Source organism: Pieris rapae, chromosome 16, assembly GCF_905147795.1.
Source record: "Pieris rapae chromosome 16, ilPieRapa1.1, whole genome shotgun sequence".
Lineage (NCBI taxonomy): Eukaryota > Metazoa > Arthropoda > Insecta > Lepidoptera > Pieridae > Pieris > Pieris rapae.
In genome coordinates, this window is record NC_059524.1 from 1,849,218 (window position 1) to 1,871,041 (window position 21,824).

The 21,824-nt window shown below is 33.9% G+C and overlaps 1 protein-coding gene across 1 annotated transcript; it reads right to left on the reverse strand.

Annotated features, from left to right (window-relative positions):
- Positions 1 to 1,777: 1,777 nt before the first annotated feature.
- On the reverse strand, positions 1,778 to 21,109 carry LOC110991950 (protein transport protein Sec24A). Its single transcript, XM_045631601.1, has 16 exons — positions 20,931 to 21,109; positions 19,524 to 20,766; positions 17,243 to 17,345; positions 14,042 to 14,168; positions 13,247 to 13,434; positions 12,517 to 12,670; positions 11,331 to 11,488; positions 10,787 to 10,860; positions 10,342 to 10,493; positions 9,237 to 9,390; positions 8,538 to 8,713; positions 7,785 to 7,895; positions 7,247 to 7,431; positions 6,407 to 6,615; positions 5,376 to 5,612; positions 1,778 to 4,554 (listed from the first exon to the last, which is right to left on the reverse strand). Exons 2-16 carry the CDS (start codon positions 20,753 to 20,755, stop codon positions 4,443 to 4,445), a joined length of 3,372 nt encoding a protein of 1,123 aa, XP_045487557.1. The 5' UTR covers positions 20,756 to 20,766; positions 20,931 to 21,109; the 3' UTR covers positions 1,778 to 4,442.
- Positions 21,110 to 21,824: the final 715 nt, after the last annotated feature.

The following is a 21,824-nucleotide window of genomic DNA, read 5'->3' on the forward strand; positions in this document are numbered from 1 at the left end:
TTTTGTCAACTATTGCGTGCTGGAGATGTGTGGCCATGAGGTGCGTCAGAGATCTAATGCTTATACTATATTCAAAACCTTTTTTTTTAGCATAACTTATGTTTACATGTATTGTCATACATATTAGATGTAAGATTTTATAAAATTATCAGTAGATTTAGTAATATGTATGATGTTGTAGACTCAATAAATAAATAAAATAAATAAATAAAACCTTGAACATTGCGATTTGTATCGAGGTATGGGGAAACCCAAGAAGAGGTCAAATTATGTATATCTACAGGCAGATAATCAGCTGTTTGTTATATAAACAAAAGTTTATTTTTATATTTTTTTTCAACAATTATAAAATGTTAATAGTTATTAAGGAAAAATACTGATACTAAGATTACGTAATACTCATTCGTGATTGTTTTGTGATAAGATTACTAGGTATCATTTAAAATAGTATATGTATTATTTAATCAAAGTCCATTTTAATTTAACATGAATTATAAACGTACTTTAAAGACTTCCCTAACTGTACGTGAAGATTTTAAAGACCATGTGACAGATATGAAAAACTATGCGGTTTCTGATCTGATATCTGAGTATCAAATGTTAAAGTGACATCTTAATTATATTTTCCAATTAAATCACCAGGTGTTCCGCTGTAACATAAAGAATCTTGCTATTAACACATACTTTGAGCGGGATCCAGTCTGCCGTAGAGCGATTAACGCAGTCGTGGAATCCTCTGAAAAGTTCCTCAGAGCACGAAGCTACCGATGGTTCTGGACGCTAATAGAAGACCAAATATTCCGAAGAAGCGAGTTCGCGCCCAAAGACCACTGGCCCTTTGGACTTGATGACAACTTGAATGTAACCAAACAGTTGTTTAAATATAAATAACTGGCTTACCTTGAATTTTCTGTTTTCCTTAACGTCCGTTGGAAAAACCAAAACCCGTTTCGTTTTAGTTTTTCATATTAGCTAGTGTTTATGGCTAATGCAAACCGCATGCCGCGTATAACAAATTCGTAAAAGCAAAATCTATTTTTTTTTTCAGGAAAAATAAAACAAAGCTATGATTGCTAAGTAAAATCCAAACAGATTGAATCTCCTATGTTCCTTTAAATATATGTTAATGATGTTTATTCCACTCGGAAAGCCAAGGCCTGGTTTCCGAAGTCTTTAATTATCATGTCTTTGATGTACTTATTTGAATATTATTACATGAACAATAGTATTATCTTATGTAATAAAATAAATGAGAATGTTCTTCGTTTGTCCCCGACAACTCAGTGTTAGTCAAACAGAAGTTAAAAGTACATCTGACTTAAAAAATAATTGATAATTACTAACAACAAATACTATTTGTTAAATGATAGCTGTTCTATGTTACGCTTAAATGCGTTATTTGGACTATTTGTAGGTTGGTGTATAAGTCAAATAATTTTGAATCCGTCACAGCACTGCAGTAGTCGACCCCAGTTTTGACCAGAGTTAACCAGTTATCTTAAAGTTAATGATATTTTGTAATTAAAAAAGCCTTGGGGATTAAAACGAGTGACGGAGTTTTTCTCGTCCATTCTATGTATGCCCTTGATTTGACAACTGGCAGTAAATGTAAATTGAGAACGAATATTTATTTTACTTACATTTATTATTGTACATACAATAAGCTTATTGATTTTGAAGGCTTCACTTTCTTAAAAAGTTAAACAGGTCCACCTACCCTCGAAAAACATTATTTCTGACTACCGTCTATCCTAGGAAGAGCAAGTAAAAGTCAAAATAATATAAATAGACCATTTATTCGATCATTTAATCTGTACAATATATTTATTGCCTCTAGATATTACAACAAAAGTCACATAATATTCATACAGTCATAGGCGCCCAATCATAGACAAATATCAAAATTTAACGTTTTATAAACGTAAATAAAACTACTCAAAAGCTGAAAGCCATCTCACAATTTTTTACAATACCCGAGACTACTTCAAATATGTATTGGTATATATGCATCAGTAGGCTAACCCTGTAATAACAAAATTTTAATTTTAATTTTTTCTTACCATGTTGCAAAATTAAATTTTGTCATTACATTCAAAGTTATAAATTTGAGTCAATCGTTGAAAAATGATATCAGTTTTACAAAGTACCAGGGCTGAAGCCGCATTTCATAATAAATGCAGATTATTTATTAAGTAGAAGAGTAATTGGCTGTATTACAAAAAGAGAACTGCAATAAAAACTATATAAGCTAGTAAAATTGTTCACAGTTTTTATGCTGAAAAATAACATAGATTTTTGTCAATTCACTAACATCCGTTAAATATCTAGTCTAGTCCTTTATATTATCAGCTCAGTTACCACAGCAACGTTTTAATTTTTTTTTAAACTCAATAAGGAATTGACAACAATTTAAATAGAACATAATCCGGGTATTTCCCACTAAATATAAAATTCTGCATTTTGCGATACATTTCCTTAATGGTTAATAGAATTCACATAAATTAGGCGCCCACATAATTCACATTAGATATTATATACAAAGCAAACGCACATACAATTTCATACCCTCTTTAACAAGTTCCTAGCCAATTATCTAATTTAAAATAAATAAATATTAAAAAGGATTTTAAGGTTGTCCCAGGCTTAGAAGGCTGGATTTAGGGTCATCAAGTCTACTAATAAACCACATACATGTTAAGGTTTCGCTAGAAAGATGATCTTACAATGCTCCCTTGTAACATAATTTTATTTTTTGATTCATTATACAAAATATCGAATAAGGGATGTTATGATTATACAAATATAGAATAATGGACTGAAGGATGCCTTCAGTCTAATAAAGAAAAATTTATCATAAATATTTTTTTTATATGAGTTCAAGTTTTATGCATTGTTTGTTTTTCCTCTTGTAAAGCGTTACAATGCCAAACGGGGATAGAATTACGTGTTACTTTAGACTTTCCGGTACTTGACACCATATAATTTTAATATAATTTTAGACCTTCCGGTACTTGACACCACGTAATGAATAATGTATGAATAGGTATAAAGAGTCACGAAGCGTTTTGCTAATGGGTATAGAAAAACGTCACGGCGCGTTACATTGGCTGTGTGTGTCAGTGTTTGTGTGTGTGCGTGACAAAAAAATTGACTGACGTAATACGATCGCTCCCTAAGGTAAGACACTCTCAATAACGACAACAATAGAGTAATAAAAATTCCTTTATGACCAAGATGCCTCAATATCACAAGATATGAATAAAATAAGTAAAAGATACAACAAAATTACTGATGCAGCAATAGACGTCAGACAAAAATAACAGACTATATGCAATAGTGTTGGAAAAAGATTCTTTTTGTGTACATAACTACTGACACTAGTCTGAAATATACTTTTTCTAATTCTTATTTTATTCTCTCCATTTAACGACACCTCTCAATAACACCGTAAAATGGACATTCAGTGTCGTTATATAGAGTTTACGCTGTAGTTATTAAACCATGATACATCAATACATAAATCTTAACTGAAAACTTTATACAAATCGTGTTGCGATGGGACAACCTTTATAAAAACGTTTCAAAATACATTAATGCACCAAAGCGAAGTCTTTTCAAGACCAACAGAGGGCGCCATTAAGCTCGCCAAGACTTTGGTGTAGATGCTTTAGTCAATTTGATTACTAAGACTCATTTGTATAGGAATAAGATTTCTAAAAGCCTGTGTAGTAACAAAAACTCTTAAATTTCCAGATATTTTCCAAGTGCTCTTCAGATAGAGATTCAAGTCTTCCGAGTTATGCATAGTTTATGGAATTAAAAAATTGAGTTTCTAACCGACATTGTTCTTTTGCAATCAAACTCATGAGCAAGAGTTATTTAAAGAATTTGTCAGATAATAATCACATTTTATAATTATTGCATTTCAAAATTGACTTAATAACTATTACTTGTGATATATTACACGAATTAGTCTGGAAAAGTATGACGGTAAGAATTTAGAAGATAAAATCCACAATTAATATAATAATTGTAAAACTGTGATTTGTGAGCATTAAACACATTTTAAAATTCTAAATTTATTTAACAATGTGTTGTAAATTTATTTTTAACTTTAGTTATGCATTTGGTATATAAATACTAATTTAATATTTAATGACTTTGACAGCCCTAATTGCAAGTGATTTTAATAAATTTATCACACTGATTGAAATTATTACATTTTGTGCTTTAAAGTGCTTTATTGATTTCATTAAAATGATTTAATTTTGAGTATTAATAATGAGTTTTTGTTACTAACAAAATTCGCGAAGTGAAACTTGTTCATAGAAAGGATTAAAAATGAATACTTAATGTAATTACCATTGCTTTTCGTTCTGCCCTTACACCGTCCACACTTTCACACTTTGTCACTTTACAATACACTATACACTTTAGTTTCTTCACTTCACTTGACTTTTGACATGTTGCAAGAACTCGTAGTATGAGAAGGCTGACTCTACTCGGTCTTCTATCAGACGCTCGGTGAATTTCGTCCGAGATGGTGAGTTATCTCTGTAATTTTTTTTTATATAAACGTTAATACTTAAAATAAACTAATTTGGGAATTACTCGCGGCGTTCAAACCCTAAATATTAGCTACATATTGTATTTGTTTCTTTGATATTTTTTTTCATAGACAAGTAGGTGATCGGTCTTCTGTCTGACACATGTTATTTTTATGGATGTGAGAAATGCCGGTGTCTCAACGATGTTTTCACCAACTTAGGGTCTTCAAATCGCTGAAGCCATTAGGGGGTCGTTCAAGTATCACGTAAGCAGATTTTCTGCAACTTATCCCCCCCTTCTCTTGTCAGTAAAAATATCAGTACAGCAACGTATTAATTTTATGCAAGAATCCTAGAAAATACATTTCGTTTCCAAGCAGAGAGAATGTGTAAAAAGTAAAGTAAATAATTACTGTTGACGTAATAACCAAATATGAAAAACAAAGACAACCCCCCCCCCCCTCCCCCTCACCTAGTGCTTACGTACTTGAACGTTCCCTAGGTAAATATTTTTTGTCGTATTTAAGTATGGTGATACCATAGTTCATGATAATATAATCATATAATAAATATAATATATTCAAAACAAAAATAAAAACTAAAAAGTTGTTATAATTAAATTAAAAAGAATTATTTAACAGAATAACAACACATTTATTATTAAATTAAATTTATAATTATTCTGTCAAATAATTATTTTATTTATATTATATTCAGAAATCTGAGCCCAGATATATTTATTTTATTTAGAAGAGAAATCCAATAACTTTCAAAATGAATTACAATTCTATATATTCATAAATTATAGATTTTTATCTTTGGACTCACCTGAGTACAATTAAATTCGATGGGTATGGTCTGTCATCGTTGAGTTTGTCTATGAAGGCGTGTAAAATAGTACTTTTTTTATTGTCTAAATGAGGCAAAGTGGTGGCTTCATCCGGTAGTTGAGAGAATGCCGCAACTCCAAAGATCTCAGAGAGGAACGCGGGGCTGACCGCATTACAAACATAGATCACCATTGTTTCTCCATCGTCTAGGAGATAGGCGCCATTTAAGTTGATTCTGAAAATTCAAAATATATGTTATCAGACTGCAGTTCTTTAATCCTTTTTATTAAATATATCTTATCGTTGGTATTGCAAAACGTAAACATATATTAGTATCAAAAAAATAAATTGTTGCGTTGCAACCTTTTTAGGTCTGGGCCTCAGATTTTTGTATTTGTTTCATAACCATGTGTCAATCTAATAGGCAAGTAGGTGTATTTAATGGGTCTGATAATGGGTTGTAAACCATTTGTAATACCCCTTTATTTATTTATTATATTATATATTTACTCCTCTTATATAAAGGGTCAAAACGTCGGTCAAAACGTCAGCCAAACAGCACCAACCTTTTTCCAGAATACAGTATATATTTATATAATTACCAGCAGACTCGGCCAAGCGTTGCTATGGCTAAGATTTTTGTTATATAACATAGCTGTAAACTATTCAAGGGAAACGGTAGGAGAACTTATATGGAAGGTAGATAGCTTATGTGAAACGTTGGTACTTTTAACACAGCCGCATCTGTTAGAATTGTATCAAATAATAAACAAATAATTTGCAATAAAATAAAATTATGACTATAATTAAAGATCTAAGCTATCCTATCTCTTAAACCAGACTGCTCACGGTGTGCCAATTTAATTCAAAATCGGTTAAGTAGTTTAGGAGTCCATCGCGGACAAACATCGTGACAGGAGATTTATATATATTAAGATATTGTAATCCAATTATATAGCTTTGAAGCCACTTTAATAATAATTAAGGGGTATATTTATTGGTGTTTTAATATCATTTTGTTCTACTAACCTCTCCGAAGTAAGCTGCAATCTTGGAGGGTCGGGATTAACTTCCTCTTCCTCTGCTTCTTCCATATGCGTGTGCTGATCCAATGTATGTATCGGGTATAAATCCGGGTAAACCGTACGTAACAACTGGGGGAGTGGCTGACATTTTAGATCGCACATGGCCGCAACGCGTTCGTCTAACCGCGTAGACGTGCCCGTACGTAATGCTTTCTGTAATGTAAACAATTATAAAATTAAAAAGCTGCCAAATTATATTTCTTATAGCCACAATGGTCATTTACACCTACATTTGAAAAAAAAATAAACGAATCAACGTTGTGAATGAACCAAGTACTAACTGAGCCCCAAAGTAATAATAATATTTTTTTTTACCATCAACATACATATTATACTCAAACTGAAAATATCTTTATTCATATAGGTAAACAAGTACACTTATGAACGTCAAAAAAGAAGTAAATTTATTGGAAATTTTCATTTACTACCCGTTCGCAAGTCAAGGGCGTAGAGCGGGCAAGAAGAACTGGCAAGAAACTTTCCGGAACTCTTTTTAATTGCTAAGTATTGAGTCATACAAATTGTTTGTACTGGAGAAAATCAATTCCAAGGATCGTTTAAACAATCATTAAATTTACAAAAAGCTTTATTAATTAATTTATATTTAACGAGAGCTTTGAATTTATTTATAAAACCGGTTACATAAGCTATTTAAGGTTCGACATTTGTAAATATGTAAGAAAGATGTATACTTACAATACAATAAGAGACTTATATAGTAGTTTTATTCTAGGATTACATTGTCTTCACATAAACCCTCCGGAAACTTATAAAAACCCCTTACCGTTTTCATCAAGGCCAATAAAAACATAGGCAGCAACCGCAACGCCATCGGTGCCATCAGTGCGCTGGAAGCGGGTCCCGCCGGAAGGTTCTGGGAAAGCTTATGGGCCGACAAAACATCGATGGCTACGTTTATGAGGGCCTCCTTCGCTTCAGACATCGAGGCCGTCACGCATCGATCCACGGCTGAAATATATATTAAATATATATTATATAAAAATAATTATCGGTATTTCATGTAATCTATGAATTTTGTTTATATAATTATGTAGAGAAAAAAGAAATTAAAAAATATATTTTCCAAAGTCCTTATTCTATTTCGTATGTCTAAATCTTTATCTACATGACATTTTATAATGCAATTATTGCTATAAAAAAATATAAGTTTTCATTTAAATTTAATCATATTGACGTACAAAGTACTACAAAAAATTCTCGTTTGAAATCAAGTAAACAATGATCGAATAAAAAATAATAATCAACAAAGCTTCTATATATATATATATATCTCTACATAAATTTATTTTTGCAAGTCTCACCCATTTTGCTAAGGAGTCCCACAATACAGGCCTGGTCGGCGGCGTGCAATACGTCAGTGAGAGTGGTCGCTATTGGTAGAGCCATCGTGTGAACACGTATCCTCCTTTCACCTGGAAAACAGTTAAATTAAATAAATAAATCCTCACAATCAGTTACATAAAAATAGGCTTAAGAATGTCATCAATTGCCATAATAATAAGAACAATTTGTTATTCATATTTAATGCCAGTTCTTTTCTTCCGTTCTACGCCCTTGATTTGAGTACTGGCAGTAAATGTAAAATTAGAATCAGTGCATTCATGAATGTTTCTTAACCTTCTGAAATCCTGGAAACGCCAGAAAACTGTAGTAAACACTGCAGGAACCAGACCTTTACGAAAACTCTAATTTTCTGGTATCGATATTTCTTTTAAAACGGTCACAAATCAGTATTCTGAAACCGTCTTTAAGGTTTACTTGACATCTGGTGACCTTATGGCCCGTTTGCTCCAGCTAGAAAACTATATATTCTCTATATATGAATGCACCTCTGACCTAAAAAAGTATTTTGGTCCTTCGAGCCAGATTGACGACTAAGAGCCGTAAAATTACATTTACAATAAATATTCGTGTCATTTGTGTTCTCACTTTACGCATACGACACCCACTGAACCCACTAAAAACGATGCCACCTAACACATCTCAGGAAGATTATAAACGTTATTCTTTGTCAATATCAAAAATAAAATTTCGTTATAATTTTAAATATTTACCTTTACTGCTGGTATATAGCAAGGCAGCCTGGAAGCAGACCTGCTGCAGGTCGGACAAGGACTCCTCGATGGTCAGCTGCATCCCGAAGCCAGCATCCGGGGACACGTTGGGCAACGAGAGCAGATCCGTCGAACGCACGAAGAAGTTGCCGTGGAATGTGTGTATCGTTATACCCCTAAAGGGATTATGATTGATATTATATAAGGCATTTTCTAGCATTACCAGTCTTAAAAATAAATTAATATTTGATAAATTTAAACAGTGCGTGCGTACAAAGTACACATGTCAGAAGTGAAACTTCGTTGTAAATTAATTATTACTAAGATAAAGTCCCAATAGATCATCATCTACCAGGATATGATCTCTCCATCAAACCATTATTAATAATAATGGTTTATCATGAATGCATCAACCAATAACGATTTTTTAATCGATCTCCCTTTCTCACTCTCTCAATCGCTGTCTCCCTTTTCTACGTCAAAAACGCTGCATATATTCGTGACGTCTATAAAAAAATTACCCTCATAAAGAAGTTTCACTTCAAACCTAACTTTTTCGTCAAAAAGTTGTAGTATTTTTATACGTATTTTTGCTTCCAAGGATTAGCCACTATTTGGTGGTAATAAGGTTTTTACAATGGTTTCTAAGAAGCAAATAAAAATATCGACATGCCCCATGGCCAATTTTGTTTTACTCACCTAGAACACCGCACCCTCATGACAGCCTCGAAGCCAATCTTCCTTGTGAGATATCTCGTGAACATATTCCTAAGATGCGCAGCCTGTCTAGGCCTGGCCGCGTTGAACACCGGGATGTGGTACACTGAGCCCCCACTGAATTTGCTCATACCACCTGCAAATTTAAAAGAGGTATTCAATTCATTTTAAAAGGTATGTAATGACAATGTACTCCCAGAATAAAATTAGCGGTTTCAGAGTGCGACTCTCATCCTATCCTATCTCTCCTATGATATGATATATATCCTATGATATCTCATCCTAATATAGAATCACCAACTTGCCAATTAGAAAAACGATCACGAAAAAGGTCTACACCTGAAAAGTAACACCAGCTTTTTTATCTAAAATTTTACAAAATGGACTGCAAAAATTCTACGTTCCACCTATATAATCAGTATGTATTAATACAATTACGAGTTAATCAACATCTCTTTTGGCAAAGCAACAAGTATTAAGGAAAGATGATTTTATTTTCCTAGGAAAAGCTAAAAGCACCCATAACGGACGAGCATGCATGGTGACGACACGTGAATGAAGCGAGAGAGATATATCAGGATCGTAGCAAGTGGTCTCTGCCTACGTCTATATTTTTAAATAGATTTCATATGTATTTACGTTTTATTGATCCTAAAAGCCAGCCATAATCTTTTAACGTTAAATTTTTTTTAATAATTAAAAACGCATACAAATAAATTCCAAAATGTAGTAATAAATGAGCCCTTTAGTTTTTCATAAATTCATAAATTATTACAAAAAAAAAATCGTTTCAGAGCATATAATAATAATAATAAGCCTTTGTTCTTCCACATCCTATTTACATAAATTAAATAAAATAGATATGAATACAATTTTAAATAAGATGCGAGAAGGCCTCCTCCAATTTTATCCACCCTAATTCATTTTGTGCCATCGTCATCCAATTCAGAGAATATACAATCACTTACATTGCTTATCGGTAACAAGTGTGTAAAGAAGACAAAAATTCAATGACTACTTCAAGAAATTATCCACTGTACCTACTCTACTCTCTAAAAAAATGTTTATAGAAAAGATAAATACTTACTGAGTGTTGCCAAATCGCAATACTGCGAACTCAGAAGAAACAGATCCACTGCAATCTGCGCTCCACTGCAATCCAACGCAAGCCGCTTGTAAAAATCTGTGGCCGGATTCAAATGTGCAACTTCCTTTGATGATCGGGCGTTGGGGTCCTCTCTGATGGTGAATATAATTCTTTATTAAATACTTTCACATTAAAGGTCATTGTCGTACGTACGTACGTAGTAATGACGTCACGTATGCGGACAAGGCTAGGCTGTCATCATACCGTCGAAAATTAAAGATGTAATTAAAACCGCCCAATAAGCCAAACCCTTATGAAACTGAGCGTTTCTTAAAGCAGTTATTGCACCACCAAAGGCCGGCAACGCAATCGCGAGCCCACTGACATTGAAAGTGTCCATGGTCCAAAAAAAATAGCATTGATTAAAAGAAAATACAAATATTACCTGGATTGTAGTGCTCCGGGTCCGATATTAGGTAAACATGTCTGGAACACTGTGATTCTGCCTCCGGTCGGTGACTAGAATATTATAGGATCATTGTTTAAGTTTGAATAAAATTATTATTTGATTTGCCAGGTGCCAGGTTAATATTTGATTTAATCAGGATTTCATTGGCATTCCTCTTGTTTAGATACTATTATACAAAACGATTAATTTTAATATTACAATTATATATATATTGAACTATTTACACAAAGTTATTTTTTTAAAAAACATTACTTACGATACTGTTAAATAGAAAAGTGTGTATGTTCACGCGTTAGAAATTAAATTTCTTTGGCAAAGATAAAAACTGTTTCAATGATTTTATCTTTCACCTTATTTTTGTAGAAAAAAACGACACTAACAATTGAAAAAACTAAAATGTTGACTATAGCTAACTTTGGGGTGTCAGTTTTTTGTGACGGTGCGCGCGGATTTTTCTCTCACGCACAAAAAAAAACTTCAATAATATTGCAAAAAAAGGATGGCTATGGAAATCACTCACCATAAGTTTATAAGCAGCCTGCAATGCAGCACCGAGGGCCGAAGCAGGTGACCCAGGCACAGAGTGTCTCCTGGGGATCTGAGTGAGCAGCTCCCGGATCATATCCAGCTGTTCGCCCACGTTCACCAACAACGACTCCGGCGATGGAAGGAACACCTCTGGAAGGCACGTTAATTTTAACTAAAACCGTTCTTAACCAACTTTTAAAAAAGTCCGATATATTCTAAGGGGCCGTTCATAAAATACGTCACACTGAAATCAGCTTTTTTTGACCCCCCCTCCCCCCCCCCCCCCCCATTGTCACGCTGTGTCACACTTTTTGTGACCCCCCCTAGAAATATTTCGTCACAAAAACTAAGACTAGACCCTACTGAGTATGATAAATTATAGAGAAATAGTATTTTCATTTGTTACGTAACGAATTTGGGGGGTAAAAGGGGGGGGGTACGAACTCGCCTTCTCTTTGTTTTATAACTAATAATAAAATAACAAAGGTATTTCAGCAACTTTGGGATGAAATCTCCAATAATTTTGTTGCGATAGATAAGCGCTCCCTAAATCGGTTGAGTTTCACCATCATTGAGCTGATCTGGTCGAGTAAAACCTGATACATTTCTGTTTTGTGCTGTTCATCTTCAATTTTTAATTCCCATGGAGCTCTTGGAGGCCCTGGTTAACACCATAATCAGATTCAGAGATTTTGAAGGCGCTTTTTGTATTAATATAATCAATGATTAACATGCTTTTCTGCTAAAGACTGGATTTCAATTGTCTTATGAACGTCAATAGAGAAGTACAAATTACATGCTAAATGCTTCTAACTTTACTGCCAGTTCCCAAATCAAGAGCGTAGAACGGAAGAGAAGAACTGGCAATAAACTCTCCGCCACTCTTTTAAATCACCAAGTTTTTTGTTTTACACAATGTTTGTAAAGCTCCAACCATTACACCATGTTCCAAATGACATCTTAAGTAATTAATAATAATAAAAAACACAAAGATTCCCTATATTCTTGATTTATACTTTTTTTTTATAGAACCGGGGGCAAACGGGCAGGAGGCTCACCTGATGTTAAGTGATACCGCCGCCCATGGACACTCTCAATGCCAGAGGGCTCGCGAGTGCGTTGCCGACCTTTTAAGAATTGGTACGCTCTTTTCTTGAAGGACCCTAAGTCGACTTTACCATCAATATCCAAAACGGTCAACTCCTGGGGCCTAGTGAGTCCATCGCTGATCACGTAGTAGTGGATGTGCGCGTCGTAGCATATGAAGCCGATCTGCGTGCGCGCATCACCGGGCAACTGTTCCAGATGCTCTTTAATTATTCCACAGACCAACTGCAATCATAAAATATTAAATTAAATTCAATAAGTGCAATTAAAAAAATCGTTAATCAGTTCTATTTTCTAATAGGCAAGTTGATCAGCGTTCTGTCATCTTCTCTTTGATTCCAGCTGTGATATGCATCAGGATGTTTTCCTTCACCGTACAAGCTAGAGTTAAAGCCAACTTTATTTCCACAAATTATGGGAAAACCAAGATGTCTAGAGGGGTTTTAATTTACACTTCGTTAAGGGTTTTTTTTTTTTTTTTTATTATGGCCCGCACGGTTTGTGCATTGTGGCCCCTTCGTTAAGGGTTATTTAGAACGAGACTTGTCACTATCATTCACCAATAAAAAAATAGATTTGACATACAGGCGTTCAAGTATTACGTCACGCAATTTTTGGAGATTCTTCCCCCTATGTAACGGGCTGTTAAGTTTTATTGTACCAATAGTAAAACGTTTCGTTACCACCTAGTGACTCACTAAACATAAAAGTTGCCATTTATTTGGTGTAAGGTAATAATACAATATAACATAATTCAATCCCCGCCCTGCGTCGTACCCACTCGAAAAACAAAAATCTCACATCTAAATATCCAGACTCCCTGGCGATCTGCGAGACGTCAAGCAGGAACAAATAAACAGCCGGCTGCGGGGGACGAAGCATGTATTCGCTGGGAGCAATGAACTCTATCGTTGCAGATTTGATTTCGGGCCGACGAGTTGGATCTCCATACGACTTGCTCACTGGGTCGTATTGGAACTCTTCTGGCACTGTTAAAATAAAAATAAAACAAATCATTGGCGCCGCAACCTTTTTAGGACTGGGCCTCAGATTTATGTATCAGTTTCATGATCAGATAGTGATCAGTCTAAAGCAAGCCGGTTTCCTCACGATGTTTTCCTTCACCGTTCGAGCGAATGTTAAATGGGAAATCCAAAAAAAGACTCAGATGATGGCAACACTTTGATGAAATATAAAAGCATGTATTTATTTGGGCTGTCTTTTATGTCCTTTATCCTATAAAAACATTTATGATATTTGTTTTAGAATAAGTGTTGTTTGCCATTTTGTATAATGATTTGCTATTTTAAAAGAGTACCCAGAGTTTTTTTCTCTCGGCTTACACCCTCTGACGTCTTTGCCGCTGAGTACGGATACCCATTCAAATTAAAAAAAAAAGTGGAATATAATACCTGTATCTTATATTCTAAAACAAACATTTTATTTTATTTATTTTGACTGACCATGCGTTAAAAAGCCAAAATCTAGAACGCATCTAGAATGCAGTTTCTTGAACGAGAAATCTCTTTCAGAAATGTGTCGTTCAAGAAACTGCATTTTGCTTAATATTGTTCCTGTTATAAATAGCATACTCACAATCATTGACCCGATAACACAGATTGCATTTCCACCGCTTTCCATCGACGAAGTATACAAACGGATTGATATACGTGCGACACGCGCGGCAACGCACTATCGTAGTACATTGTATGACTGGTAAATACTGTAAAAAAATATAATAATAACTTATCTACCGAGAGATTCAATATAGATGCGGGTGCCATATTGCACGATGTATTTAAAAAGTTCTTACGCCAGGGCTACCAAACTATTTAACCTACCCAGAACAGGGCGTCCCAAAGTTAATGCCCTATCTATGATATTTAAGGTACTTTTCCTTCATGTCCCATAACTTTGGGACGCCCTGTAAACTGCCGTGTTTTTTATTTTTATTCTTTCAGTTCAAGTACAACGTCTCGGAGAGTATATAGACCATAAGTTTTGATAAAAATACAAATAATTTAACTGTACTTATTATGTGATTATGATAATTAATTAAACATTGGCTGATTGTGTCTTCTTATAATTCATCACTGCACCATTATCAATGCAAAAAAACGATTTGTTACTTATAGGCAACACCTGAATTATTAATATGGTTTTATTGATTTCTAGTGAAACCGTATTGCAATTGTTATTGTTGATACTTGATAATTATGAACGTTACCAGCATTTGAAACCATAGACAAGACACAATTCGATTATTCATTTGTTTTTAATAAAAAAAAATATTAACAGTAGTTGTCAGAAGTTTGCCCTAACGTTTCGATTGCAAGTGTTGAATATTTATGTTATTTGCAGTCATTTGTTTTCTGTTTAATTGTAATATACAATTAAAAGTTTGTAATGGGTCAGTCAAATGGACGCAATCTTAAAAACATATAACAATAGAAATTATGGTATGCGAAAAATGCATATATTCATTTGATTTGTCATCTAAAATTGTTTAATTTTCATTTAACTAACACAATTCATATCATACTCTAACTCTGTATAAAATGGTTTATAATATTTATCAGAATTTATAATCATTCATGGTTATTTAAAAAATGTAATAAATAATACACACGGTAGTTTTATACTTTGTCTCTTTCTACTATGTGAGAAAACACATTACAAGTCTATACGTAATTCCCTTCAAGGTAAATACATTTCTTAACTAAAACCCCTTAAGTACAAGTAATCCCGGAACAGCGGCGTTGGCTTGTCGCTTTAACGTGCGATACTCCTCCCTGAGGATGTAAGTTCCAATGGACTTTCTACGTGCGCGTTGAACTATCGCTAAAGCCGGGTCCACATTTGTATCATTTCGGTGTATCGTATCTCCGTTGCGTGGCTTCGGCGCGTATCATGATCGCTAGTTTAGACGCAAAATGATACTCGTTAATGATACACGCCGTGTCTGATACGGCCCGATCCGCAATAACCGCGTATCTTAATATACCTCGTATCCGATACGCGTATCACGATCGGTGGTGTGGACGTATTTTCATACTGTATCACGATACGATACTTGATACACGGCGAACCATCCATTGTCGGTTTTTTCGCGATCATCAAAGGAAATACATGTCGTATCGAACAAGTTTGAATGTGAATGCAATTTCATAAACATTGTTGAACGAAGTATAGTAGTTGTTAGTCGCAGTGAAAAAGGAACAAGATGAGCTGGGAAAACGAAAGTTTTATAAAACTTATCAAGTTGTGAAATACTATTAATGATAATATAACAGGCGCAAGTAACCGCCAAATTGTCAGCAATTGCTGACATGGCTAAACCGTTTGAGAACGAAGACATGACTGAACCGTACGAGAAGGGAAAGGACACTGAAAGACACGCGTATCAGGAAAAGATACATCGGAAGAAAAGTGAGCGTCTATATTTGTAAAGCAAAAGCCGATACACTGACATGATACAGCATTTGCTAAGTATGGACGTGTTTTTTACAAGATACGCCTTAAATATACGACATGGACAAAATGAGCGTCCATATTTATGATACAAATAGTAGATACGTTACGACTGATCGTGATACGTCAACATGCTACAAATGTGGACCCGGCTTTACACACAAAGCCGACGGCGTGACAGGCCTATTCACCTATTTGCTTATTAGAAAAGCAATCGGAAAACAGATACCGATATCTGTAGCCAAAAGGAAGGTAAGAAAGGCCAGTGTTCATTTGACATTTGGAGACCATCTGTTAAGGTCGTTAATATAGTATACCTAGTAAACGTTTTACTTGCGGCTCAGAGGCGGTTCAAGTATTATGTAAGTAGATTTAGTGCAATGTAAACCCCCGTGACAGTTCTCTTGTCAGCAGAAGCTCTCAAAAATAATACTACAAAAACGTAATAATTTTTTTGTAGGAATCTTCGTCTATTCTAGAAAACGAAATGCATTTTCGTGCCATGTGTAGGTAATATCTGTAAATCATTTCTGTTGACGTGACCATTTAAAAAAATCAAAGACCTGCTCGCCTCTATACTGCTTACGTAAAACTCCTTAAAATGTCTACAACCGACCCTACAATCAGAGGCATTTCAGGGTGGTGGGGAGGACCATAGATCGCTCTCGTGTAGGCAAATCGAGCCGATTTCATCCCCACCACAATTTTCCCGATATTAAGTATTAACGCTTTAGATACGTTTAATTATACAATGCACGGGCAAGATCTGATAAGACATGTTTAACAACCGGAACACGATATTAATACACAAAAGTATAACTTAGACAAGATATTCTTCGTAAATTCTTATTCTATTCAATGGTTTAGTTAGATTATTTTTAATAATAAAAGTAGTCAATGGTTTGTTTATGACACAGATAACGAACACTATAGATTAACCACCACTGTACTTAGAACGTTTAATACATGTAATAATTAAATTCGATGTTCGACGATACCAATTTAAACTGCGGAGCTTACTACATCTAACTTTTTATACCTATTCTACGTACGTGTAGGAAAAATTCACAAATAAATACAAAAAGACAACGGATTTAAACCTTATATATTCAATGTTTTGTTCTTGTCGCTCTTGTGGCACTAGTAATAAATAAACGAGACAAAAAATTCTATAAATTTTACTAATTTAGGTATATTTTCACTACGTAATACATTGATTTAACTCACTTGGAGCCACTGAGGCAATCCTTTTAAATAGGACAACAACGCACAACGGCAATTGGTTGATAGTACGTTACCAGTCTTTTAAACAAAATATTTACTTACATTCAAATCCTTGAAAGGGTGTATTAAAATACCCAAAGGCAGTCTAGACTTCTGTAGCAATGTATTCGTGTCAGGTATCTTGTTAATTGTACACCGGAATATTCTGTAACATTAATTAATAACAATAAGATCATCAAGGCATCACTTATTCCACGTCATTGAATTTGATATAAGACTTTTATACTAAACTTATCCTTTATACTATTTTAAATGAACAGTCTTATGTTTGCATGCAACATATATTATATAAATTTATCAAACTCTGAATAAAATTAAGGAATATTGTTTAAAAATATAATCTATATTAGTAGGTAGGCTGAGGTAAGGAATATAACCGATTTTAATTTGCCAATTAGTTGTAAAATTAACTAATGAAGCTAATTGAAACTTTATATATATATATATATATACTTGATGTTTTAAATGTATATAATTTAATAAACAAATACATTTAACTGTTATACAAGATTAAAAAAATAATTAATACTTTTGCGAAAATAAAAAAGCAAAAAGGTCACAAATACATAATCCTTGGAATGTAATACGTACTTATTTACTCTTATAGTAAAATATTTTTCTAATAAATGTGTTTGCTAAGACATCATGGAAAATTTCCATCTAGCATAACTTAAGACTAATAAGTTATTCAAATTAAACCTAATATACAAATAAAGATATTTAATAAGTAAGTTTCCAAGAACAAGAACTACTTAGTCTCTAAAAGAGAAAAGATTCTGTTCTTGTGTTTTATTTTTTTTAAATATGTAATTATGGCAAAAAATTAAGCCATTCTACTGCTCATATTTATTTATTTTTTATATTATCTGATCAAGTTTCTGGCCATATAAGAGTGAATTTGTGAATCAGGCTCCAACTACCATTTATACTATTGCATGTGTGTTAAGGATAAAACATGAAGGAAAGTAATGTAAATGCCTTGAAAGTTCAATGTTAATCTTAAATTGCCAGCTGACAATATTATTTTGTGTGCTATATTAGAGAAGAAATGGTTGGGATAGCCTCTATTTAAAAACATAAGTATACGGGAGCAACACACAGTCATTATTTAATTTATAGATGTGATTCTATGCACATCTATATTTCATCTATACATCATCAAAAGTTTGTATGCATGGCATTTGTTTGACAGATCATTTTTTTATGGTCAGTGTGTAATCGCCTTTTTGTGTTATCAACAACAATTTTTCAGCGATTGAACACAAAGCAATTGATCTGAAGTCAAATCCTAGCAAGTAAAGCACAGAGATGGTTTTTACAAACCTTTTCCTTATTTTCTAATGATATCTATAATAATAATAACATCTTACAATTTATTTAAAATGAAACAAATATGATAAAACGCTACAACTTTGTATCGATTCAGAGATAGCCTTTGCTTACTAAAGTAGGTGATTTTTATCACAGAGTTAAGATAACAGTTCTATTGTGTAATGGAATATGACTAGCATATTTTAGTTCAAGACTCTGGTCCCATTATCTAAAAAAACTATTTAAATTGAACAGGTTTAATTGAAATACTTTCTTGCACAACACAAAGACAGTTTGACAGAAAGACAAACACTATTGTTAAAACATCATAGTTTGGTTATTATGAATTATTACATGTATGGACAATCATCTTTAACTACATAATGGCAATCTAACATAACACAACAGTTGCATAAATTTAATGTGATTAACATAAGCTATGAGTAATCTTGGAAATTATATAAGCAACAAATAAAGTATAATTTGTATCTTTATTTATATCTTTTAATTTTTTCTTTTCAATATTTTTAGTTAGGAAAATACAATTACGAATATATAAGAAACCTATCACCATTTATAAATTTAGTCTTCCATTAGAAATGAATTCACTGTTTATGACACATCCTATTAATTTATTGATGAATCCAAAGCTTGTTTTATTTCACTCAGAGAGTGACTATGTTTCTTTTATTTGACAACTATTCACATAAGTGTTTTATTATATGGAAAACAAACAAAAGGCATTCCAGTTATCTTTCAACACATGTATGCAAAAGATAATTTATTTACAAAACATTAAAATAAGATTTATCAGTGAGTGCTACATATTTAAAAGAATTAAACTCAATTATATATATTTAAAATTAAAATTCATTGAATATTGTGTATTTTGTTATGTGCTGCAGTGTACTTATAATTTCTACATAGTGGAAAGTTTATAACTGTCAAAGAATTAAAATTATTTATAGCTATTGAGTTATTATCAGGCAATATGAAAACAGATAATACTTACTCAGGACTACAATTAGGAGCATCGGCAAAGTTGGGACCTAGTCTGATTTCCGGTGGATCTTCAGGATATTCAGAAAGAATATGCTTACACTGCATTAGATCCACCATTTGATGACCCCAAAGTTGATCAAATCCCTGCTGAGTAACATTTAATTGCCCCATTTGCTGAGTCAACCCTGGCATTTTGTTCATTTGTGGGTACATGGCTTGTTGGGGCATTTGAGGTGGCATTCCCTGGCTTGGAGGCCCTTGCTGGTAGTTACTGGGAGGCATCTGAGGATATCGGCTTTGTATATTTGGCTTTGGTGGACCTGGCATAGCTCCAGGCATAGGAGGTTGTCCTGGAATTGGTTGTGATGACAATGGTGGTAAGCTTTGAGGTCCACTTAAATTATTAGAATAGCCCATGGCTTGAGTTGGTTGTCCCATATTCATAGGCTGGTTTGTTGGTGGCCTAATGGGAGGCATTTGAGCTAAGGGCAGCGATGGGGGTCCACTTGTTTGATTTCTGGGTGGTTCATTTGGGCCAGGTAATGATGTAAGAGGTGGACCTGTTGCTGGGCCATTCATTGCATTATTTCTGGAAGGCCCTAATTGTGGTGCCATCATGTTGGGACCCAATGTCGAACTTCCTGGCATCATAGGATTGCTCCTTGGAGGCCCCACCATTTGATTACCAAATGGAACTGGCTGGCTTAATGGAGGAAATGGTGGTCTTTGATTTATTGTAGGTGGGAATGATGCTGAAGATGGGGGATATTGACTAACAGGCAGCCTTGTAGGATTTGGCCCATTAGTTGGTTGATTATATTGACTAGAAGGTATTAGGGGTGGAGCATTATCATTGATTTGCTGTGAATGGTGATTGGGAGGGTATGGAGAAGGATTGCTAGTGTTATACATTGGATGAGGACTGGCTGAACTAGATGGAATGTTCTGGAGGTTTGGTATTGGACTTTGATTTGTTAATGGTTTGATGGGGGGCCTCATAGGCGATGATTGCATGTTCTGAGGTTGAATCATCATTGGATTGTTAAAAGCTGGTGAGCTACTTGCACTTTGGCTGTAATGGTTGGCCTGATTATTAAATGCAGAAGGTGGTGCAGGCATATTCGAGTTAGCATCATGTTTTACAGATCCCGTATAGTTCGTTGGCGCTTGATTGAACTGATATGGCCCTAAAGCCGTATTAGGTGGCCCAGAGTTGCTATTGTAAGGGGGTATGTTAGCCATAACTTGAAAATCTGAAAGTGTAAAAATAATTGAGTCAAACTTCATAAACATACATTAATCCTTTGTGTCTATGATTTTATTTGTATTTAGATAATAAACGTGATATCAAAGAGGATGTTTAATTAACGCTAATTCATTAGAATTGACAGAAGTGTAAGTTAGTTTTTTAACATACCGTTGCTTGGGTGAGGTGAAGAAACACAAAAACTTTGTTCACAATTTATTGCACTTATACCATTCTCACATATTAGCACAACACGTAAAATAAAAGCGATTAAATTGTAAAACGAAGAAAATTTCGACCCTGACTTACGTGGCCGTGCCAGAGAACACGCCCTCTAGCGGAGGTCGAAATTGATATTTGATTGACTGATTGTACTTGAAAATGTCAGCTGTCATTCGTTCTCGGCATAGTAAAAATCGTTTCGCTCACACAGAACCTGAAATATTATAATAAATAAAATATATTTTTGCATAACGTATGTGGAAAATGTGTAATAATTTAAACAATTTATGTGTTTTATAATTTAATTCTTTGATAAAATACTGATAACCAACAACCTCATAGTATTTCTTTTGTTTTTGAAGATGGCACTATAAACAATACAATTTATTTAAGATACACGATCGCAATGTTTGTGAAATATAGGTATAGATGGCACTTTTTACAGAATATTTATAAAAATGGGTATCGTATTATTATTTATTAAAGCCGTCACCATCGATAAATTACTCAATTTCACAAGAGAACCAGAGTCGAAATTTTCTTATTTAAAAAACAAAAATGGCAGTGGCGTTACAACCTTTTTAGGTTTTGGCATGAGATTTCTGTATGTTCCATGATTTGTCAATCTAAAAGGCAAGTAGGTTATTAGCCTCCTGTGCCTGACACGAGCGTCGACTTTTGGGTCCGAGGCAAGCCCATGTTAAAGGCACAGAGAAAGTCTATTGGTACACAGCCGGAGGTCGAACCTACGACCCCACGGTTGAGTCACACGCTATTCTTATTTAGCTCAAGGTAACGTATAAGTAGATGCGTTACTCGATGCACAGTATAGAACTATTTTAT

Coding starts and splice junctions, on each gene's coding strand:
- LOC110991950 (XM_045631601.1), bottom strand. CDS start 20,755: ATGGCTAACATACCCCCTTACAATAGCAACTCTGGGCCACCTAATACG. Junction 13,435..14,041: donor GTGTTATCGGGTCAATGATT/GTGAGTATGCTA, acceptor TTATTTTAACAG/TGCCAGAAGAGTTCCAATAC. Junction 4,555..5,375: donor TCGAATTTAATTGTACTCAG/GTGAGTCCAAAG, acceptor AAAAAATTACAG/AGATAACTCACCATCTCGGA.